At 30.6% G+C, this 20491-nt stretch overlaps 1 protein-coding gene across 1 annotated transcript in view; it reads left to right on the top strand.

The window, feature by feature from the left end:
* The window catches only part of LOC106466777 (DCC-interacting protein 13-alpha-like), a 44462-nt gene that overhangs the window by 8643 nt on the left and 15328 nt on the right, over nt 1-20491 (top strand). The window contains exons 2-12 of the mRNA XM_022394865.1: nt 2726-2794; nt 6026-6124; nt 8242-8301; nt 9244-9318; nt 13446-13533; nt 15837-15878; nt 16900-17012; nt 17790-17968; nt 18946-19110; nt 19339-19423; nt 20365-20466. Of these exons, the coding sequence (XP_022250573.1) occupies nt 2741-2794; nt 6026-6124; nt 8242-8301; nt 9244-9318; nt 13446-13533; nt 15837-15878; nt 16900-17012; nt 17790-17968; nt 18946-19110; nt 19339-19423; nt 20365-20466 (1062 nt within the window). The 5' untranslated portion in view covers nt 2726-2740. The remainder of the gene's footprint in view (nt 1-2725; nt 2795-6025; nt 6125-8241; nt 8302-9243; nt 9319-13445; nt 13534-15836; nt 15879-16899; nt 17013-17789; nt 17969-18945; nt 19111-19338; nt 19424-20364; nt 20467-20491) is intronic.

The raw sequence follows: 20491 nt of genomic DNA, 5'->3' as shown, positions 1-20491 counted from the left end.
AACAATTAATAATACATTACAGAACTGAAGTAACATATAAGGCTAGAACTAGGACTACAGAGCTCATCAGAACAATTAATAATACATTCAGAACTGAAGTAACATATAAGGTCTAGACCTAGGACTACAGAGCTCATCAGAACAATTAATAATACATTCAGAACTGAAGTAACATATAAGGTCTAGAACCTAGGACTACAGAGCTCATCAGAACAATTAATAATACATTCAGAACTGAAGTAACATATAAGGTCTAGACCTAGGACTACAGAGCTCATCAGAACAATTAATAATACATTCAGAACTGAAGTAACATATAAGGTCTAGACCTAGGACTACAGAGTCATCAGAACAATTAATAATGCATTCAGAACTGAAGTAACATATAAGGTCTAGACCTAGGACTACAGAGTCATCAGAACAATTAATAATACATTCAGAACTGAAGTAACAAATAAGGTCTAGATGTGATTTTCTTAGTTAACACATTCATGGTATAAGTGATTTTTCTAATTTTGCAATAGGAATGTAAAGCCTCATTGTGAGCTCTGCTTAGATACAGCTACTTTTATGGCTTTATATTACATTTTATGACAGAATGACTGCAATCACAGCTTTCTCTTGAGTGTACCATCAGTAGTACATGACATCCTGTCTTTACCCATTTAAGCTTTGGCTGTCATGTACCTCTGGTGGTGCACACTATGATTTAAATATTAATAATCAAATGATCATAATTTTTAATTTTTTTTCTTGAGTAATTTCACAATTTTATCATTGTAAAAAAGGGACATCAGATAAAATTATCTCTTCTGTGGGTGAAAGTTTTTCAAGAATTGTGATGGGAAGATTACAATGTGCTTATAGCGCTTCAATGAAAATTAGAATGAATTCAAATATTCATTGTCTAACTTTTTTTCAAATTCTCTTAAGAGGCTTTCTACAAAAAAAATGTCTAATTAGTTTTTTGCTCTACGTACTTACTATGACAATTTTATTTCATTTCTATCCTAATTATATTACAGTTTTCATAAGCTTTTATTTATGAAAGAAGTCTCAATTAGTTTGTTTTTTTGCTTCAGTTACTCACAATGGAAACTTTAATGCCAGTTTCTCGATGTAATTTTAAAATAAAAAGTGATTTAATCATGTAAATTTGTTTTATTTCAGTTTTTCTTTCAACACGGCATCAGTGCTCCATCAGTGGTACATGATGGAAAGTGCAGCATTATTATAACTGTTCGTACAAATTATATGCTTTCATATAGGACTTTGGAGAGATGAAGTACAATTATATCTTATGGGTGGCTCGCAACATACAACAGAAAATGTGCAAATGTACCACCAGTAACGCACGATGTCATGAACATGTTAATCTCAAGTTCTTTGTATCAAAAGCTTTTAGAAAATTTAAATATGCCAAATCCACACCCTTTCTATCATTCAAGTCATAAGTAAAATAGTCCTAACTACTGACGTATGAGCATATTTCTTTTAGAGAATCATCTTTCTCTTTTTTACATTATTGGTCATTCTTCTAGCTGTTAGTTGAAAGGTAGACATAATTTATGGGTATCAACAATACCTTGGTAGTGTATAGATATTAAGTTACATTAAGGTGATTTTTACATTTCTGTTATAAAACAAAATGTGAATCAAGATGTAGAAGTACCATGTTTTTGTGTAGCTATGATACTCTATGATACATGCATTTTTTGCTTTTGAGGTACATCCTTAAAAAAGATTATTCCTCACAACAAGTACACATACACCACATATAGTAGGAAAAGGAAACAACATATACACAGAATATTGTGAATATGCAAACAGCAAGGCTGTCACTAAGTTTTAAAGTTGCAGAGGAATGTAAAAATTATTGAATCAGCATTTATTATTAAACAACTGTTTCAAGAGAGCAAGTTATTATGTCTTTGTTTATTACATAAGAATAAAGTATAAAGTTTTTTACAAGCCTTTCCTGGTTTTTCTGATGAAGGAAAGATGTGCTTCTTTAATGGATATGCCTATGACACTGTACAGGTCAAGCACTTTTGCTAGAGTTCTTTAAAATGAATCTTCCTATGACACTATGTACAGGTCAAGCTCTTTAACTAGCAGTTATTTAAAATGGATGCCTCTGAAACTTACTGTAACTAAAATGATAATTATATCAAGTTATATTTGAATACATTTGTTTCTACGAAAAGTGTAGAAGGTGTTAAAGGATCTTTTTTTTCTGAAGTTAATAGTGATCTTTTCAAGGATATTTACAGATACCACTACTTGTGGAATGAAAGGATGTAGAACACAAGAAATGTGGTTTTCTTTATCCTCAAAAAATCATTAACATTTGAGCTGCACTTCCTTCTATAACCATACAACAACTACATGACCGTTGTACATGTGCATTGTATCTATACTTGTAAATTTGGTATTCATTGTTGGAATCATTACTTTTCTGTTAAAGGTATTAAAATCCACCCTCACCAACTATTTATATGTATTGAAAATGTAAGATACACTTGTTCTATGACCTATTGTGTGTAATAGAAGCAGTGATACTTTGGTGTCATAAGTACCTGTAATGCATATTTTGATATATATATGTGTGTGTGTATATATATATATATATATATATATATTGTATTCTGTATATATGTTTTGATGTGTATAGACAGTCATTGATCTTGTTTATTACATTATAATTTGCTTTACTTCTGCACAGTTTCCTACAAGCAATATGCCTGGCCCAGAAAAATTGCACTTGGAAGATGCCCTGAATGATGATCCTCAGGTATCAGTACATATTTTCATGTTGTTAAATGTTTAAAAAGAATGGACTTTATAAAAAAATATTATGTTTACATTTGCAGTAAGCTTAATAAGAATTGAAGACATTACAGGAACAAGCATTATGATCTAGTTTACACCTGATTTTTGGTTTCTCTAGCTCAAATATATCCCCTGATATAGAAACCTATGTTATGTAATCATTCTCATGAAGCATATGTTTTAAAGTAGTGGACAAGTACATTTACTCTTCTTGGGACCTTTAAGTCATTTTGAACTAATTTTTCATGGTTTCTAGTTAATCATTAATGTAGACAGGTTTAAAAAATAAGTTACGGAACTCACTGACTGGACAGATTTAAAAAATAAGTTACAGAACTCACTGACTGGACAGATTTTAAAAATAAGCTTTAGAACTCACTGACCAAAGATATTTTAGAAATAATTTACAGAACTCACTGATTGGACAAATTTTAAAAATAAACTACAGAACTCACTGACCATACCGATTTTTAAAATAAGTTACAGAACTCACTGACTGGACAGATTTTAAAAATAAGTAATAGAGCTCACTGACCAAACAGATTTTAAAAATATGTTACAGAACTCACTGACCAAACAAATTGTCAAAATAAGTTACAGAACTCTCTGATTAGACAGATTTTAAAAATAAATTACAGAATCCACTGACTGGACAGATTTTAAAAATAAGTTACAGAATCCACTGACTGGACAGATTTTAAAAATAAGTTACAAAACTTACTGACCAAACATATTTGAAAATAAGGTACAGAACTCATTGACCAAACAAATTTTTAAAAATAAGTCTTTACACATTTTTTCCATTCCATAATGTGAGGAAATATGCTGACAGTTTTTTTTTCTAACACATAAGAAACTCAGTATATCAACCTGATTTTGTACTCAAGCTTCATATTCTATAGATTTTGGGGTATTCCATGTCTATGAAAGGGTCAGTAAGTTCTGTAATTTATTTTTAAAATCTGTCCAGTCAGTGAATTCTGTAACTTATTTTTACAATTTGTTTGGTCAGTGAGTTCTGTAACTTATTTTTTTAAATCTGTCCAGTCAGTCAGTTCTGTAAATTGCTTTTACAATCCATCCACTTGTTGAGCTCTGTAACTTATTTTCCTAATGTTTTGTGAATGAATGTTTGTTATTCAAATAACTTGAGTTATACTGGACTTACAGTAAGGTTGTGGCAATAGAATACCAATAGTTTAAAGACGAAAATAAGAAATCCTATAATCTGAGCACTTTTGAAAGGTAGACCTTTCTTCATGAAGGAATAATTTTAAATGACGAAGTAGAGTGTCGGAAAAGAGACGATGTGATTTCACGGTTAAGCAAAGGAAACTACCATGAAAACCAGGAAGTTTTTTCTTGAACTTTCCAAGGAATGTTTCAGGTGTGGCTAATTTCCATTGTGCAGTACGACAGGAGTAAATTGGAAAATAATGTTAGAAAAAGATTTTGTTTAAATGAATGAATCTTCATGTAAGGAACATGGATTTTACGAACCTAATTGCTTTCTTAATATCATAAAAATCAAAGATTGTCTAGATTAGTAGCCTATAAGATCACCAGAGTCTGAATATTTATTGGTTACTAATTGAATATTACTAAAGTAATGGAATATGAACCACACAAAAGAAAAAGAAAGATAAAAGAAGCCTTTCTACATCCACCTAACTCGTAACTCATTTAGCCAACATTAAGTCAAAAACTTGGAAACACTCTCCTGAAACCATTTGTATAATTTATTGATTCAAGTCCCTAATGGGTGAGAGCCTGAATAAATGTATATTACATCTGCCTTTATATCAAGAAAACCCAGAAATCAGTCTTGCTCCTGCTGCCACATACAACCTTTCTCATGGCTTCCCAAAAAATGGTAGCAGTTTAACAGCCAAAACGTAGGATATAAACTGATTAGTAATTAGGATGTAGTAATAAATAAATAAGTAAACTTAGGGATTGTATGGGTTGAATGTAAATTTGGAGTGAGAGGGTCCAGTGCTTTTTTTGTTAAATTCAGCATTCATGGTTCAGTATATTATTTATTTGGGTAAGGGAAGAACTAGAAATTAAAATTTTTACTATTAGATATAACAGATATAATAATAACAGTTTCATTATCCATTTTGTCAAACAGAAGTTTTTGTTATTATTGTTTATTTTTTAAGAGCAGATTGAATCATTAAAAGTTAATGAAACAAATTTATTGACTTGCATTTAGTTATTTTGAAAACTTACCAAGTTTGTTTGTACTTTTACAGGTGACAGTATAATGTGTTTTTCTTTTAATTTTGCATTTCTTGTAGCTAATAACATAAAAAAAGGAAAGTACTTGTTGAATCATAGAGTGATTGCCAAATCAAGATAAATCACTAAAAGGTAGTTATGTTTAAAACAAACATGCATGAAATATCACAAAATGTCTCAGAAATGAATTCTAACTGATAGATAGTTTTTTTTATTCAGAATAACCATAGGAATCTTTATAAACTAGAAAAATGAGTAGGTCAGAAAATATCAGATTCTTGTTCAATTGATTTACGCTTGTTTTGACCACATTTTCTTTAAGAATTGTATAAACTATATTTCAAAAAAATGGTGTTGCTTTTTATTTTCAGCATTTTCTTGAAAGACACATTGTAATCATGAGATTTTTGGTAAAAAAAAAAAGGAAGAAATGTGTATTGTATATGCAGTATATATATATACACTGTATCATTTAAATTTCACTTTGTACTTTTTGTCATTTCTTAGGGAGATACTCAGATACACTTGCATCAAAAATATATACCAAGTATTACATGTATTAGACCAATAATTAGGTAATAGGTTTTGATTTTACATTGATGTGTAACACTTGGACCTCATTACTTCTTTATGTGTCAGTTTTGATATTCATAGTGATCATAGAAAATACATCGTTGTATACATACATATAGTGTATTCATAGTGTTAAGAAAACATGTATGGTCTCAAAAGTCAAAAACAAAAATATGAAATCCTTAATCTGAGGGCTTTCAGTAGATGGCTCTTTCTCCATCAGAAACTAAATGTCCACCTTTCAAAATTGCTTAGGTTGTAGGATTTCACATATTTGTCTTGCACTTAGTGTATTCATTCACAGGTGTAATCAGATTAATTAGTAGTAGTAGTATTGTTATTATTAAACTTGTATGTACTTGTTCTTTTTTTTTAGACTAGGTCCATGGTGTCATTGTTTGAACAGGATAGTCAGTTGCTGAAAAAATACATTGAAAGCCTCTATGGACATTGTGAGAAAGTGCTGAATGCCCAGGTTTGTTCCCACTTGACAGTCTCACTTTGTAACTAATTTTTCACAACTAGATCCACAAGAGTATGAATAAATGGACATCTTTAATGTTTATATTTTGAAACAGGTTGTATAGCTGTGGCAATTACATATATTTTATTTATAGCTTCATGTTATTTCTAGACAGGAAGTATTTACAATTAGTCGCATGCTTTGGTTAATAATAGGAGGGTGACGATACAGCAATACGATACGAGTGTCGTATCGTGAAGCCATGATATGATTGTATTGATATATCATCCGATACGATACTATTTATGTATCTTCACAAAATTTGGCAAGCTTTCAGTGAATGTTATGTCTTTTGTACAGAAAAAATTCAGAATTTCTAATAAAGTATTTTTTGCTAAAAATTAATGTTTTTAATATATCGAGTCAAAGTAGTCACTGCTTCAAGTGTAAATTGATTTCTATGTTAAAATTAAAAATATCTCTCTCCATCTAAAAATTAACAAATTTCTCTTTTGTAATCTCTAAAACCTCTGAAATAAATTTCCAACCTTTTTTTCAATAAATCTTCATATTCTAACTGCTATATTTACTACCCTAATTTTATGTGAAGTCGGTCAATTTGACCGGCCTCATAACCACCATAAAAATACAAAATATATGAAACTTATCTTTTTTCTTTTTAGAATTACTTCAAATTGTAGCAAGAAACTATATTTGTTTACAATAAATAACTTAAAGCTCTTAACATTGTACATCTGTTTCTAATTAAATTGTATTGTCAAGACTGTCAAACTGTAATAAACCATTAGTAAAACTTCTGTATCTAGATACGTAATGTATCAGCCCTAGTTAATATACCTTACCATTTATTATTAAGGTGTCGATCAGGTTTGTGAAATAAAAACATAATTAAAATACTGTACACATGCTTTATACATGTAATTAAAGTTTGCACTGTACATCCTGTTTCTATAATGAGATTTAATAAGCAACAGAAACTTCTACACCACAAAAGATGACATATGTCTTGGTAGATACATCCAACTAACTCTGATTTACCATAGATTTTTCTTCTGTAGATCCCACTCTTTTGTGATGTTTATTATAATTCATTACTTTGCATTTTCTACCTGGACTACAGTTAAATTTATCTGTTAGCCATGAGTTGTTTTACTTTAATGTTATTGTGCATGTCTATTATAATTTTAACTGTTCTGTATTACCAGTGTTTGTGTTGCTTGTTTCTCTGTGTTCTTTGAGCTTGTAAATATTTATCGATTGTGTTTTCTGACATATGTAGCAGACTTTGCTTTACTTATACTTTAATTTTAAGTTTACTCAGTTAAGTTTATTTGCTGAATCCAACCTCAGTTATAAGACTTTCTCCTCTGTATGATCTGCAGCTATGAATATTTCTTCATATGATACCAGTGTTCAGTTTAACTTTACCAAGAAACATATGATTCTGAAATTTCAGTATAATGACATATTTCCTTTTATGCATTTTTTTAAAACAAAAACGAAGATACAATGTGGCTAAATACAAGCATATGTAGTTAATTGGTTATGCAATAAATTATAAATGAACAACTCTCTGCATGTAAAAACTGTTTAAGTCTTCTCAAGGCAAACTGTTGGATTGCTGACTATCAAACTCTCTGTTGTACTACATTTTAGTTCCATGGCAACCTTGAACATTCAACAAAACACTTCTTTACATTATGTGGGAAATCCTCACCGACCATGCTATATCAAAGGCAAATAAATTACAATAATGTCTAATGTACAACTTATAACTAGATACACTTGAAATAAACATAGCTAGAATAAATTGAAATAAAAGGGGAAAAAACAAAAACATTTATCACAAGAAACAAAATCTTGTCAAGTATATTTCATTAGTTAATTTGTTATAAACAAAAAAGAAATACTTATGTTTTAAAGGTAAAGAATCCTGCCAATATTTGTTTTCATTTCAAAATTGTATATATGATCCATATATGTAAGTTAACTTTGTAAGAAAATTGTGTACTCAGATCAGTAAGTATGTGATTAAAGAAATTTTAACTTTGTCAGTAAATGGTTGAAAATAATTAGGCTTAATAAACCATTACATTCTTTCCTAATAGAAAGAGTTGGCCAGTGCTACAAGTGGCCTTGCAGACCATGTGAGAAGTTACAAGGCACAGGTATGGCTCGAATGTACACATTTAGTTAAACTAGTTGTGTCTTGTATCAGTTTATCTTTTACTTAAATATCTGTTTGTATGGGTGTTTGTGTAAAACTTTATTCCTGTTTCTTTTTGTAGTATTTTATTTCATTACATATTTTTATTTGAAAAATACATCCTCTTGTAGAGGTACTAGTTACTTCCTATTATATGATTAAGTTTATCTGATATAACATTATTGACTATTTTGTGGTTTAGGATTTCTGGCCAGGGTAATATTCTTCATTTTAAGATTATTTTAGGTAACATGTGTCTGAGTTTGCTGAGATATTGATTTTTTTTTACCACTGAACCTTCACGAGATCTTTAACCGATTTCCACCCACAGAACTTGTGGGTTTGGATATACAGTAACTTTACAGTTTGTTTTTGCAATTCCCCCCCCCCTTTTTTTTCTTTTTCTTTTTAAATGTATAGTTATGAACTTCAAAATATGTTTGTTTGGTTTGAACAAAAAATGTATGTTTAGTTTGATTTTAATGTGTTTTTAGTCTATGATGATGTACTTTAGAATACATTTGTGTGGGTTTGAACATAAGCTGTATTTTTAATTTGATTGTAATATTTTTTTGGGTTTTTGATGCCGTACTCAAGAATGAATTTGCGGGTTTGAATAAAAAGCATATTTTTAGTTTAATTGTAAGTTTTTTAAGTTTGTAATGATGTGCTCCAGAATAAATCTGTGTGGATTTAAACAAGAAGTTTCTTTTCAGTTTGATTATAATGGCTCTTTTAGTCTCTGATGATGCACTGGTGGGCTTGAATATCAGTTTAATTCTAATAATTTGTAACAGACTAAATAAACCAATTTCAATAAACAACAACTTCTGATCTTGTTCTCTAGTTTGAGTGTTACATTGTATGTTAAATTAATCTTTGTTATTTTCTTTCTTTTTTTTAGGGGTTTTACCTTGATACAGATCCAGACAGCATTTTGAGTTCTATATTACAGCATTTTGTTTCCACTCTTGATGAGGTAAGTTTGTATGTCTAATATTTTTTGTACAAATAAAACACATCTAAGATTATGTTAAATTTACCCATCCCATTATTTTGAAATTCCTAAGAGCAATTCTTAGCCTGTTTTTAAAGTAGTTGAAAGGTAGGTGGGGTTATTAATTCTTTGATTGATTTAAAATATAGTCATATGTTGATTTTTTTTAATGACAATTGATCATATTCTGAATAGTAAGTTAACTGTGTTAGGAATTTTAGTTTATTGCACATACATGGTAACTATTAAACAGAACACAACCATGTTATGTTACTATAGCTTTGTTGAATATATCTATAACACATAGAAGAAATTAAATACAGCAATACTGTATTCAAGTTCTTTGTCTTTGAATAACATTTATCCCCCGGTGGGCCAGCGGCAAGTCTTCAGATTTACAACGCTAAAATCAGGGGTTCTATTCCCCTTGGTGGACACAGCAGATAGCCCGATGTGACTTTATTATAAAAAAACACATACTTGAACAACATTTTCATGTTTTAGCTAATGGGATGTGTTACCATGTTGCAGCTAGCACGATGTGTTCCCATGTCCTTTTCAGTTGTTCTTTAAACTTGTTTAGATTTCTAATTTCAAGAAGTTTGTGTTTGGAACTGATTAAGTAAAACCAAAGATTAACAGTGCAAATTTATGGCAAAAAAAACTGCTGTGACAATACATTTGTTAGATCAGAACATTAAATAGCTATTTCTAATTCTTAACCCAAGTTAGACCAATGAATACATATGCATGCATTTTAAAGACTATTATCTTTTCTCAGCTTATTGATAAGGGCATTTAAGGAAAATGGTCATAGTTTGATTTTCTCAGGGATATTGCTAAGAATATATTGTGGGGATGAGACACTAAATAGATCACTAGGATTGAATGCCAGGCTTAGATCAATATGTAGGGATGAGCAAATACGCTGTTTGGATTTGTGAAATAATTTTAATGGGAAAGTTAATTTTTTTGGAATGGATGGCTTACATTTAAACGAGGCATTGGCTAGCATGTTAGCAAGGGCTATTAACTCAGCTGTAGTGGTAGATTTAAACTAGGGCTAGACAGAGGTGAGGGCTATCATATTAGTAAAATAGGAAATATAATTGACAGGAAAACATGTACAACAGGCATAAAACGTGAACGTATTTTAAAATCTATGGGTAATCGTTACTATTGTAATACTAGCAGTATTAGAAGTAAAATTTATGAGTTCAAAGCAGTTGTGGAAACTGAGGATTTTGATATTATGGGTATCACTGAGACTTGGTTGGATTTGAACAATTTTGATGAGAGAAATTTTTTTGAAATACAAGGCTACAGATTATTTACTAGAGATAGAGTATTGAAAAAAAAAGGGGAGAGCAGCTTTATATGTGAGGAATGAATTGCATTCTGTTGAGTTAGAGAAAACAGCACTGAGGTTGAATCAGTTTGTGTTAGTGGGTATAAAGAGAAAAGTCTTGTAATTGGGATTTGTTATAGAACACTAGGCCAGAATGTGGAAGTTGATGAGAAATTGTATAATGAGATCAGAATGGTAGCTGAAAAAGATGTTGCTATTTTGTGGGATTTTCATTTCAGGGGTTTTGATTGGGAAATTTTTGAGTCTGACAGTGAGGGGGATAGGTTCTTGAAAATTGTTCAGGATACTTTTATACACAAACTGGTGATGGAACCTACAAGAGAGGAAGCTATATTAGATTTAAAATTAGCATCTGATGTGAATATGATAGAGTTGTGGTTGGTGAACATTTAAGTACAAGCAACCATTGCACTATTAGGTTTGGGATTTTATTACATGTAGAATTGAGGAAGAATAGTACCCTGATTCCATATTTTTAGGAAAGCCAATTTCGATGGAATGAAACATGATCTAGCTTCTGTAGATTGCACCAGAGAGTTGGGAGGGGACCTTGAACAGATGTGAGAAGCATTTAGGGAGGATTGATGTGCATACATATTCCATACAGAAAAAAAAGGGCAATGGAGCGGAATAAGCCAGTATGGTTTAGTAAAGGTTTAAGAGATCATATTAGTTATAAAAATAATAAATTCAAGAAATTTAAACTTACTGGAAATAATAAGGACTTGGAGGACTATGGGAAATCAAGAGAACTGGTTAAAAAGGAAGTTAAAAGGGTAAAAATTGTATATGAAAGAGGGTTGGGTGAGAAAGTTAAATCAAACAATAAGGAATTCTTTAGGTATATGATGTGTAAGCAAAATGTTAGGATGGTGATTGGGCCTCTTAAAAATGATAGTGGGGAGCTGATCTCAGAATATTATGAGATGGTAAACTTATTACATTATATGTTCTCTTCAGGTTTTATGAAGGAAGATACTAGTATTATGCCTCAATCATAGCACTTAATGTATGGGAAAATATTGATGTAAAAGATATTATTTTAAGTTCTGAAATTGTAAGAGAAAAGTTGGGAACCTAAAAATTTATAAATCCCCTGGACCAGAGAACTTTTATCCTAGAGTTTTAAATGAACTTAAAGATTTTATTTGTGAACCGCTAGCTAATATTATTTATAGGTCATTGAGTAGTGGATGAGTATTAGAAGATTGGAAGTTGGCTAACATTAGTCCAATATTTAAATTAGGTGATAAACATTGTCTAGGTAATTATAGGCCAGTTAGTCTTACATCAATAGTTGGAAAGGTTTTGCAGAGTGTGATTAAAGATACATTGCAGAGTCACTTAAAGCAGTTTGATATAGTGTCAAAGAGCCAGCATGGTTTCACTAAAGGAACTTGTTTTGATCATTTTTATAGTCGGCATTTATTTAAGAAACATATTGTATCAAAATATTGAGATTAAAGAAGTAATTATCCAGGCAGCTTTTTATGAAAGACAACATATATAGTCATTCATCAAATAAGGGTTGAAATTACTGCTGGAATGATAACTTGGTTGTTACATTATGTAGCAATGCTGTGAGAGTAGAACCTATTGCCCAAGCCAAGCTCTGAGTTCGAGGCAAGGACCAAGTAACTGTAACACAACCAGCCATGGTTAAGTACTACAATACTGGAATGGGAAGAGTTGAAGTTCGAGGCAAGGACCAAGTAACTGTATCACAACCAGCCATGGTTAAGTACTACAATGCTGGAATGGGAAGAGTTGAAGTTCGAGGCAAGGACCAAGTAACTGTATCACAACCAGCCACGGTTAAGTACTACAATGCTGGAATGGGAAGAGTTGATCTAGTAGATCGCACCTTGTCAGAATTACAGCCACACTTTAAAGGAAAAAGTGGTACTGGCCTCTAATGGTAAATGCTTTGAACCTTTGTTTTATGTACTGCTGGCACTTATTCCAGATTTCAAGCTGCAAAAGTGTTAGTCAGAAGGATTTCTGGGGAACACTTGTTCAAATCATGATAAAGCAGTCATCTCCAAGACCTTCCACCCTCTCAGGGTGCTTCCAGATTTTTCATGAAAAGTAGATTCTTGTATAACCTGAAGGACAAAAATGAGAACTGTTGAAAACATTGATCAGTGGAACTTACTATATTATTACAAGATGTAATAGTTTTTTTCAATATAACAACATGATAAGTGGTGCATTAAATTTACTTTTTTTATCTTTAGTTTATACACAAATTTGACCAATGACCACATATGTAGTCATTTCTAGAAATCAAGCTATGAAAATATTATTTGGAACAGCTAATCAGAAACACAAAACATGAAAGTGCACCAAATTTGAAGATATTTAGCCTTGCAGAACATGGTGTGGTTTTTAATGGGTTAATATGGATCACATTTATATCCAGACATTATCACTGGCCAATTACCATCTCCCGTTATGCCTTCTACTGCCCTTGGAGTATAACTTACTTCTCTTCACTAATCAGTTTCAGAATCACCTGGTATTTGTAGCTTTACTTCTCCAGTCATTTCTGTTAGATTAGAAAACAGTATGTTAATATCTTGTCTGTTAAGCAATTTAAGATTTTAGCAGTAAGAAAGGCACAAGTTAAAATGTATCAAATATGTTTAGGTCAGATAAAATCCGAAAGACAGTACACCATTATTAATACTTCAAGTGTTTTATAGATATGTTATGTAATTTATAATTCTGACTACTGCAGATCAGCTCTTGGCAACAAATGTGTGCAACCCAGCTAACAGATGGAATGATGTTTCCATTGAATAGATTCATTGAAGCTGATCTCACAGGTTTGTATGAAATACATTTGTGAAACTCTAAATCAACTTTGGACATGAACTATTATTTAAATTAATCATGCTCTTTAATGAATTAGAATAAACAGTTGAAAAAACTATCTTCTTTAAGTGTATCCAGTAAAATACCAAAAGTTATTATATTTTTACTTATTCCCAGTTTTATTTACAATAAAATAAAACTAATTTTATTTCCATAACTTTCAATAAAAAAAACCTTTCTTCGATATTAAGATTAAAACCTAATAAATTATTGTTTAAAGAGAAAATCAGTTATTTGAGTAGCTATTTTTATCCTATTTCTTTCAAGTAGCTCTCTAGCATTTATAAAATTACATTCATTCTTTCATTTTGAATAGGAGTTCATTTTTGGTTGAGAAAAACAGTACAACTGTAATAATTTTTTTTTTCCAAGTTGATTAATATCTCGGATTGTCATGATAAACACAGTTTTGTAAATTGCAAATCTATCATAATTACAAATCACTTTCTTTTTTAAAATGCACTTTGTTTGAAATATAAAACTTAGGTTATTGATCATGCTCAGATAAAAAAAGGAAATTTTCATTTATACAGTTTTATGTTTTCAGATTAGATTTCTCCTACAGATATAATAGTTGAAGTAAGCTTATTTTCTAAATAATTACATATACCTTGGTTAGATAAGCCACATCTCTGCCAGAACCAGTAGCAAACTGAACACTATTTCCACCTATCAAACATCATATGCATCAACCAGAGCTTTTAAATGTGTGGTTTACTCAAGCTGTAGCCTAATTTTGTACCAAAAAAGAATTCATGTAGCTTTCAATTATACATTTTAGAACACAAAAAATGTATCAGTCACAAAGATAGATCATCCCAAATCTACTATAATTTATACGGCTTTCTAAGTAAGCTATAAATATGTATTTCAAGATTGTTTGTTAACCAACCTTACATAGCTGATGGACATATTTATAACCATTAGATTCTCCTCTACACGAATCTTATGATATCTTTGTTTACTTTTGGTGGCAAAAGCCAATAATAAAGGAGAAATGTGAGATTTGAGTTGAACAGATTTTTTGCTTGAGAGCTTAAGGAATTGCTTTTAACCGTTTACTGTAGATTGAAACTATTCAAAACATTTTCTACAACTGATGTGTAAAAAAACAAATTTTACTCAATTTAACCTTTCAAAATTGGGTGCACATTATGTTCGGGCAAATATAGTACGTTATACAACTTTATTATTAAGTTGTTTCAATAAGCTTCGCATGAAAACCTAGCTTACATTTCAAATACTTATATTATCTGTTATAACATCTTAATTTCAAAAGGAAATATTTAAGAAATTCTCAAACTTCATCTTTCTGTGCCATGCAATACATCTGATTTCAGATTTCTCAATTTGAGAATTTATAACTCCAATGATAGACCTCCACAGCTTCCAACCAATTAGAAACACAAACTATACATAATCAAAAGCAAGATTCTCAAATTTGAACCTACTTTCTTATTGATTTCTTGGTATATCAATAAATATGTCAAACCAACCAGCTATCGATGTATTAAACATTTTTGGAAATCTTACAAAATTTATTGAAAAGTTTATACATGGTAATACACTAAGCTAATCATTGATCTTCACATAAATCCTCGTCATCGCTAGAATTGTCACTACCATCAGATTTGCTTCCTTGAACCTTTGCTTCATCCTCTTCTGATTCCCACAGCATGTCATCATCCGTTTCATCCATTGCATTGAATATGCAACATTTTTTAAAAATTTTAATGTTTTTCGGTGTTAGCTTCTTGTAGAATACCTAACAAAATTGAATGTGTGCAAATATAATGCACAGTCGCTTTTTTTGGGAGGTATTTGGAGGGAAAAAAGTGTTCATTATATTTGAGTAAATACGGTAATACTGTAAAAGAACATGACAAGCGCAAAAGAACCAAGGCCGGATGCATAGGGTTAATAGCAACATATATTCAAATATTCTGCAAAACTTGTTGTTAGAGATTAAAGTACTCTTAAACTTTTTCATTAAGACAGTATATCCCTTCCTGAAAGAACAATTGAAGTTAAATGACATTAATAAAGCTAGATAGTGAAATAATTACTTGTATATCATTTGTAATTTTTTGTGTGTTTTTAATAATGCTACATTTGCATTTGTTTCTTTTATAATGCATAAACTGTGAATTCTAGTTTTATCATTTATAACAGAACAAATTTGATTTTGATATAGATAATGTTTGAAGTGATTATCATGCAGTAGCTTTCATACAAACTAATTACTCTTGTACAGAGGTTTCAGCAATGGCAGAGATGTTCCATATAGCTAGTAATGGTGAGTTCTGTGAAAGAATATATTATTGATGTTTTCTTGAATCATTTACAAATTGCTTTCTTAATTAATAATGCAAAATACTAAAATTTTTGTAACCTCTTTTTGAAACATCTATCACTGAAAGCTATAGGTTTTCTTATCATTATTTATAAGATAATAAGTAACCTTTAGACTTGCTTTTTTTTTGTTAAGTTTGATGTGCATTTGGTAACTTCAATCTTTCCTCGTGTATTTTTTATTGAGGCGGCTTAAAGTGAAATGCACTTGTACATTATTGGTTAATTTGTTGTTTTCGTGGGGTGTCATAAAATATTGTAAGTAAGGGCAAAGTATTGAGATTGTTATAATGAAATTATTTGTTACACCTTTGACTAATAAAGAAAGTTGGAACATCAAATGCTCATGGATTTGTGGTTCTTTAATGTATGCTAGTTTTTAATTGTTCATCATTATTGCAACAACTAGAACATTTAAAAAGCTGTACTGGTTGTCTTTATAACATTTTTACAGTGGAAGTCAGTTATTAGTTTTTAACTGATGAAATGGCTAAGAAGCTTGCATACAAGTGATAACAAAGTAATCATCAAATTAAAGCACCCCTTTTCAGCATGAAAATATTAGTTGCAACAGTACATATTGATGAGCTTATTATTGTTCCAGAGTTTATAATATGTTGCTGTAACTTTATATTTAATTTCTATGATTTGACAAAATAACACAAGCTAGGTACATTTCTTAAACCTATTCTTACATTATTCCATTGTTTAAAACATATTATCAATGTGACACTTTTTTGATTGGCACAAATGAACATGTGCAAGTAAAAATCACTATAGAAGTTCCATAAACCTCTATTATTACTTTCGATGTGACAGAATTGTAAGTATCATATATGTTAAAGCTTTGTTTATTGAAGATCTTACAAAATGCTTTCTTTAGAGATGAATGTTTAATTGATTTTGTTAATGGTTAATTTATTGTATTTTTACACATGGATTAACGTTATTATGCTTCTTTCTAGAACTTGAACACTGTTTTGCCAAGTTTTGTAAAGTACCAAGAAAGCGAGAGAGTGACAAACATCGGCAAGAAACTAATGAAGAGGTATACATTGCTAACAAGAAGTTTCACCAGGTATGATGTCGGGATTTTCAGTCCTTGTTTTCCAGTTTTTTTATTGTTTCAAAATTATGATCACTATATTTACGTACTAGGTCAAAGAGTTAGAATAAATTTATTGTCGTACAATGTAGTGTACATGATTAGCTATATACATATATATATATCTATACTTTCCTATTTATGAGTATTTTTCAACTTTGTTTATTGTGGAGCTGAAGCAAAACTCTTTGTGCAAAACTTGTAGTAACAAATTAATTGAAAATTGAATTTAACAAGAATTACTAATTGTAATAGGTTTAAAGCTGTTGCAGGCTAGAAAATATTGTATATGAAAACATCACACAATTTTAAAGGCATTGCATCATGTGACAAACATGGTGAAACCTTGATTAAACTTTTTAACCCATCAAACTAAGAATGATTTTCTCAGTCACTGTGAGTTCTTAAGCAGCAGGGCTAGCTTAGTAGTTTGGGTATTAATATATGTATTATATATTTTATATTGGATTAAACTAATGAAGGTTAACAAACTACACTTGGTTTTGAAGAATGCATGTCAAGTATTCAGTTTAAATCAGAGAGAGAAAAATCCATTCCAAGACACTGGATTGATAGCTGTGGTAAATACGTTAGTTTGTGTTCACTAAAGTACAATATTATCAAATTATGTAATGAAATTTGTATGTCTTTATTCATAATTTAAGGTTTTAAGATATTTTAGGCTACTTAAACAATGTGGAAATAAGTTGCAACTTGTAATTTTTTTACCCCATTATTTTGCATCGCCAGATGGCTCTCCACTATTATGCAAGCTTGAACTCCTTGCAGTACAAGAGAAAAATAGCCCTCATTGAGCCCCTTCTTGGTTATATCAGCTCTCTAAAATCTCACTTTTCAGTTGGCAATGATGCAATGAACACATCAGAGATGGAGACTTTCATATCAAGTATAAGTGCAAGTGTACAAGAGTGAGTTTTGTTTTATCAGTAACTTTAAAAGAGATTCTCTCATCAAATATTACTTGTGTACAAGAATGAGTTTTGTTTTATCAGTAACTTTGAAAGAGGTTCTCTCATCAAACATTACTTGTGTACAAGTTTTGTTTTATTAGTAACTTTGAAACAGGTTCTTTCATCAAATATTACTTGTGTACAAGTTTTGTTTTATTAGTAATTTGAAACAGGTTCTTTCATCAAATATTACTTCTTGTGTACAAGTTTTTTTGTACAGGTTATCTCATCAAGTATTACTTAATTTTCAAGAGTGAGTTTCGTTTTGCAGTAAGTCTGAAGGATATTTCTAACATTCAAGAGTGAGTTGGTTTTCAATACCAGTATATCTAAAAGAGGTTCTGTTCCCAAACATAAGTTCCAGTTTTTAAGTTTAAGTGTGTTTTATCAGAAAATCTAAAGGTTTCTTACTAAAAGATTTTGCACATCTTACTTTGAATGATCATTTATATGTTCTCATCAGCTTTTATGTGGATATTTATTTTCAATGATCCCTTTCACATTTATGCCATATTTCATGTAAATTCATGGATCCAGTTCTGACATTCCTCAAAACCCCTTTGACTCTCATATGGGGGAATCCACTTTAAAAATTTCCAAAATCTGAATATAGGTTATTGTTCTGAACAATCCTTTTTTGGTAATACCATTTTTCAAATATATCTGTTTAGTCGAACCTTAGAGCCTCAGAACTTTCTTGATCCCCCATTTTTGGGGTACCTTGTGTCTCTTTCCAAAAAAAAAGTTTTGTTAATATGTGGAAACCAAGAGCCTACATGCAGAATATCAAGTCATTTTATTAAAGAAAAAAGTGGGTGAGCCCAGAAATCAAGTACACATAGATTACATACATATTGAATAATGTAGAATTACTGTACAAATATTTGATTCTAAGGAAGGGGATTTATAAATCTTATGACCTGTTTTGTTTTCAGAGTGCAGAGTGAGCTAAATCATAAGACATTAACAGCAGTGAGTCTAATTGACTCCATAGAAAAGCAAAGCCAGCATTTATACTATGCTGAACCTTTGTCTGATATGCCTTTCATCCCACCCAACACGTCCTTGACACAGAAGTCTGGATATCTGTACCATAAAACGTAAGTGGTAATTTGAGTGTACGTAGAACTCAAGTGATACATCATCCATGTTGTTCCAAAGTTTTCGTATTTATAGTGTTTGAGTTTTATGTGAAATTACTAGAATTAGTATACATACTATAGTAACTAATACACATAAATTATGTGAGTCTGTTTAAATTTTATTTGATTTTTTTCTTTGTATGTGAAATAAACACTAAAAAGAACTTTTGTCTATATCACCTATAGAAAGTTTGCAGGGATGGTGACCAAGTGGGATCGTGTGTACATGTATACATTAGGAGGACATCTCATGTGCCTTTCCAAGGGTGAAGTAAGTTTCTGTTCTTTTTTTTTATTTTTGCTCTTTAAGTCATACTCCATCTATTTATTTACCTTTAGTACCTGCTTATAATAGATTAGCAAATGATCTTACTCATAGGCAGAATTTTGGGGGGAGCAGTCCCCCAGCGTTTTGGGCCCAAATCCCACCCATGTTCTTATTAGTAAATAACAAGAAACTAACTGGAGATATCCGTTAGTCTTTACTAGTGATAAATCCTGACCTAAGCACCATCTGTTTTATGGAAATATTTCATTTTGGTTTTCTTTTACTAATGTCAAACTACCTTACTATTAAATAATGGCCCAAGTAGACTATTGATGCACATTCATGTAGTAGTTGGGTTAAAATTTCATAAAAGAAACTGAAAGTACCAGATTAACTATGCTAAGATGTTTGGTTAGAAGAAGAAAAATAAGCCTTGAAAAATAATATGGTGATAAAACTTGTGCTTCATGTTTTTGTTACTATATTTTTTATATTTAAGTTTTATTGTGATAGACAGTATTTTAATGATTATTCTGCATAAGCTCTTGTAATACTATATTTCCTGATGTCTTTTTTAACAACTAGAAAACTTAACTCGTTGCCACTTCTCATAGAAATAATATAAATAGAGTAGTACTTCACATGTAGAACTACCATTGTAGATACAATGATTATACAGTTTCTCATAAATACTTTATGTACTGTAGAAAATAAATATCCTTTAATGAATAATAAGATGTTTAACAAATTAATATGTCAACAATTCAAATATGCTGTTTTTCCTTCAGCAAACCTGTTGGATGAGCCCCAGAATTATTATATGTTCCATTTAGAACATAGTTTGAGCACTGGTTTTATTAATATTATAATATTAGTACTGAATATTCAGAGGTGGAACTGTAGCAGTAAATGGACTAGTTATCTGTTTTATATCTCCCCTGTAGGTTGCTGGATGTTCAATGATGGAATTAGACAGAACAGTAGCTGCTCAAGCTTTAGAGCATGAAGACAGAAGGAATGTTTTTCATATTACAAATGGAAAAAAGTAAGCTTTTTCTTGACAGTTTTTTT

Source organism: Limulus polyphemus, unplaced genomic scaffold (genome assembly GCF_000517525.1).
Source record: "Limulus polyphemus unplaced genomic scaffold, Limulus_polyphemus-2.1.2 Scaffold2379, whole genome shotgun sequence".
Taxonomy (NCBI): Eukaryota; Metazoa; Arthropoda; class Merostomata; order Xiphosura; family Limulidae; genus Limulus; species Limulus polyphemus.
The sequence above is the reverse complement of the archived record's forward strand: the minus strand, read 5'-3'. Positions and strand labels throughout refer to the sequence as shown.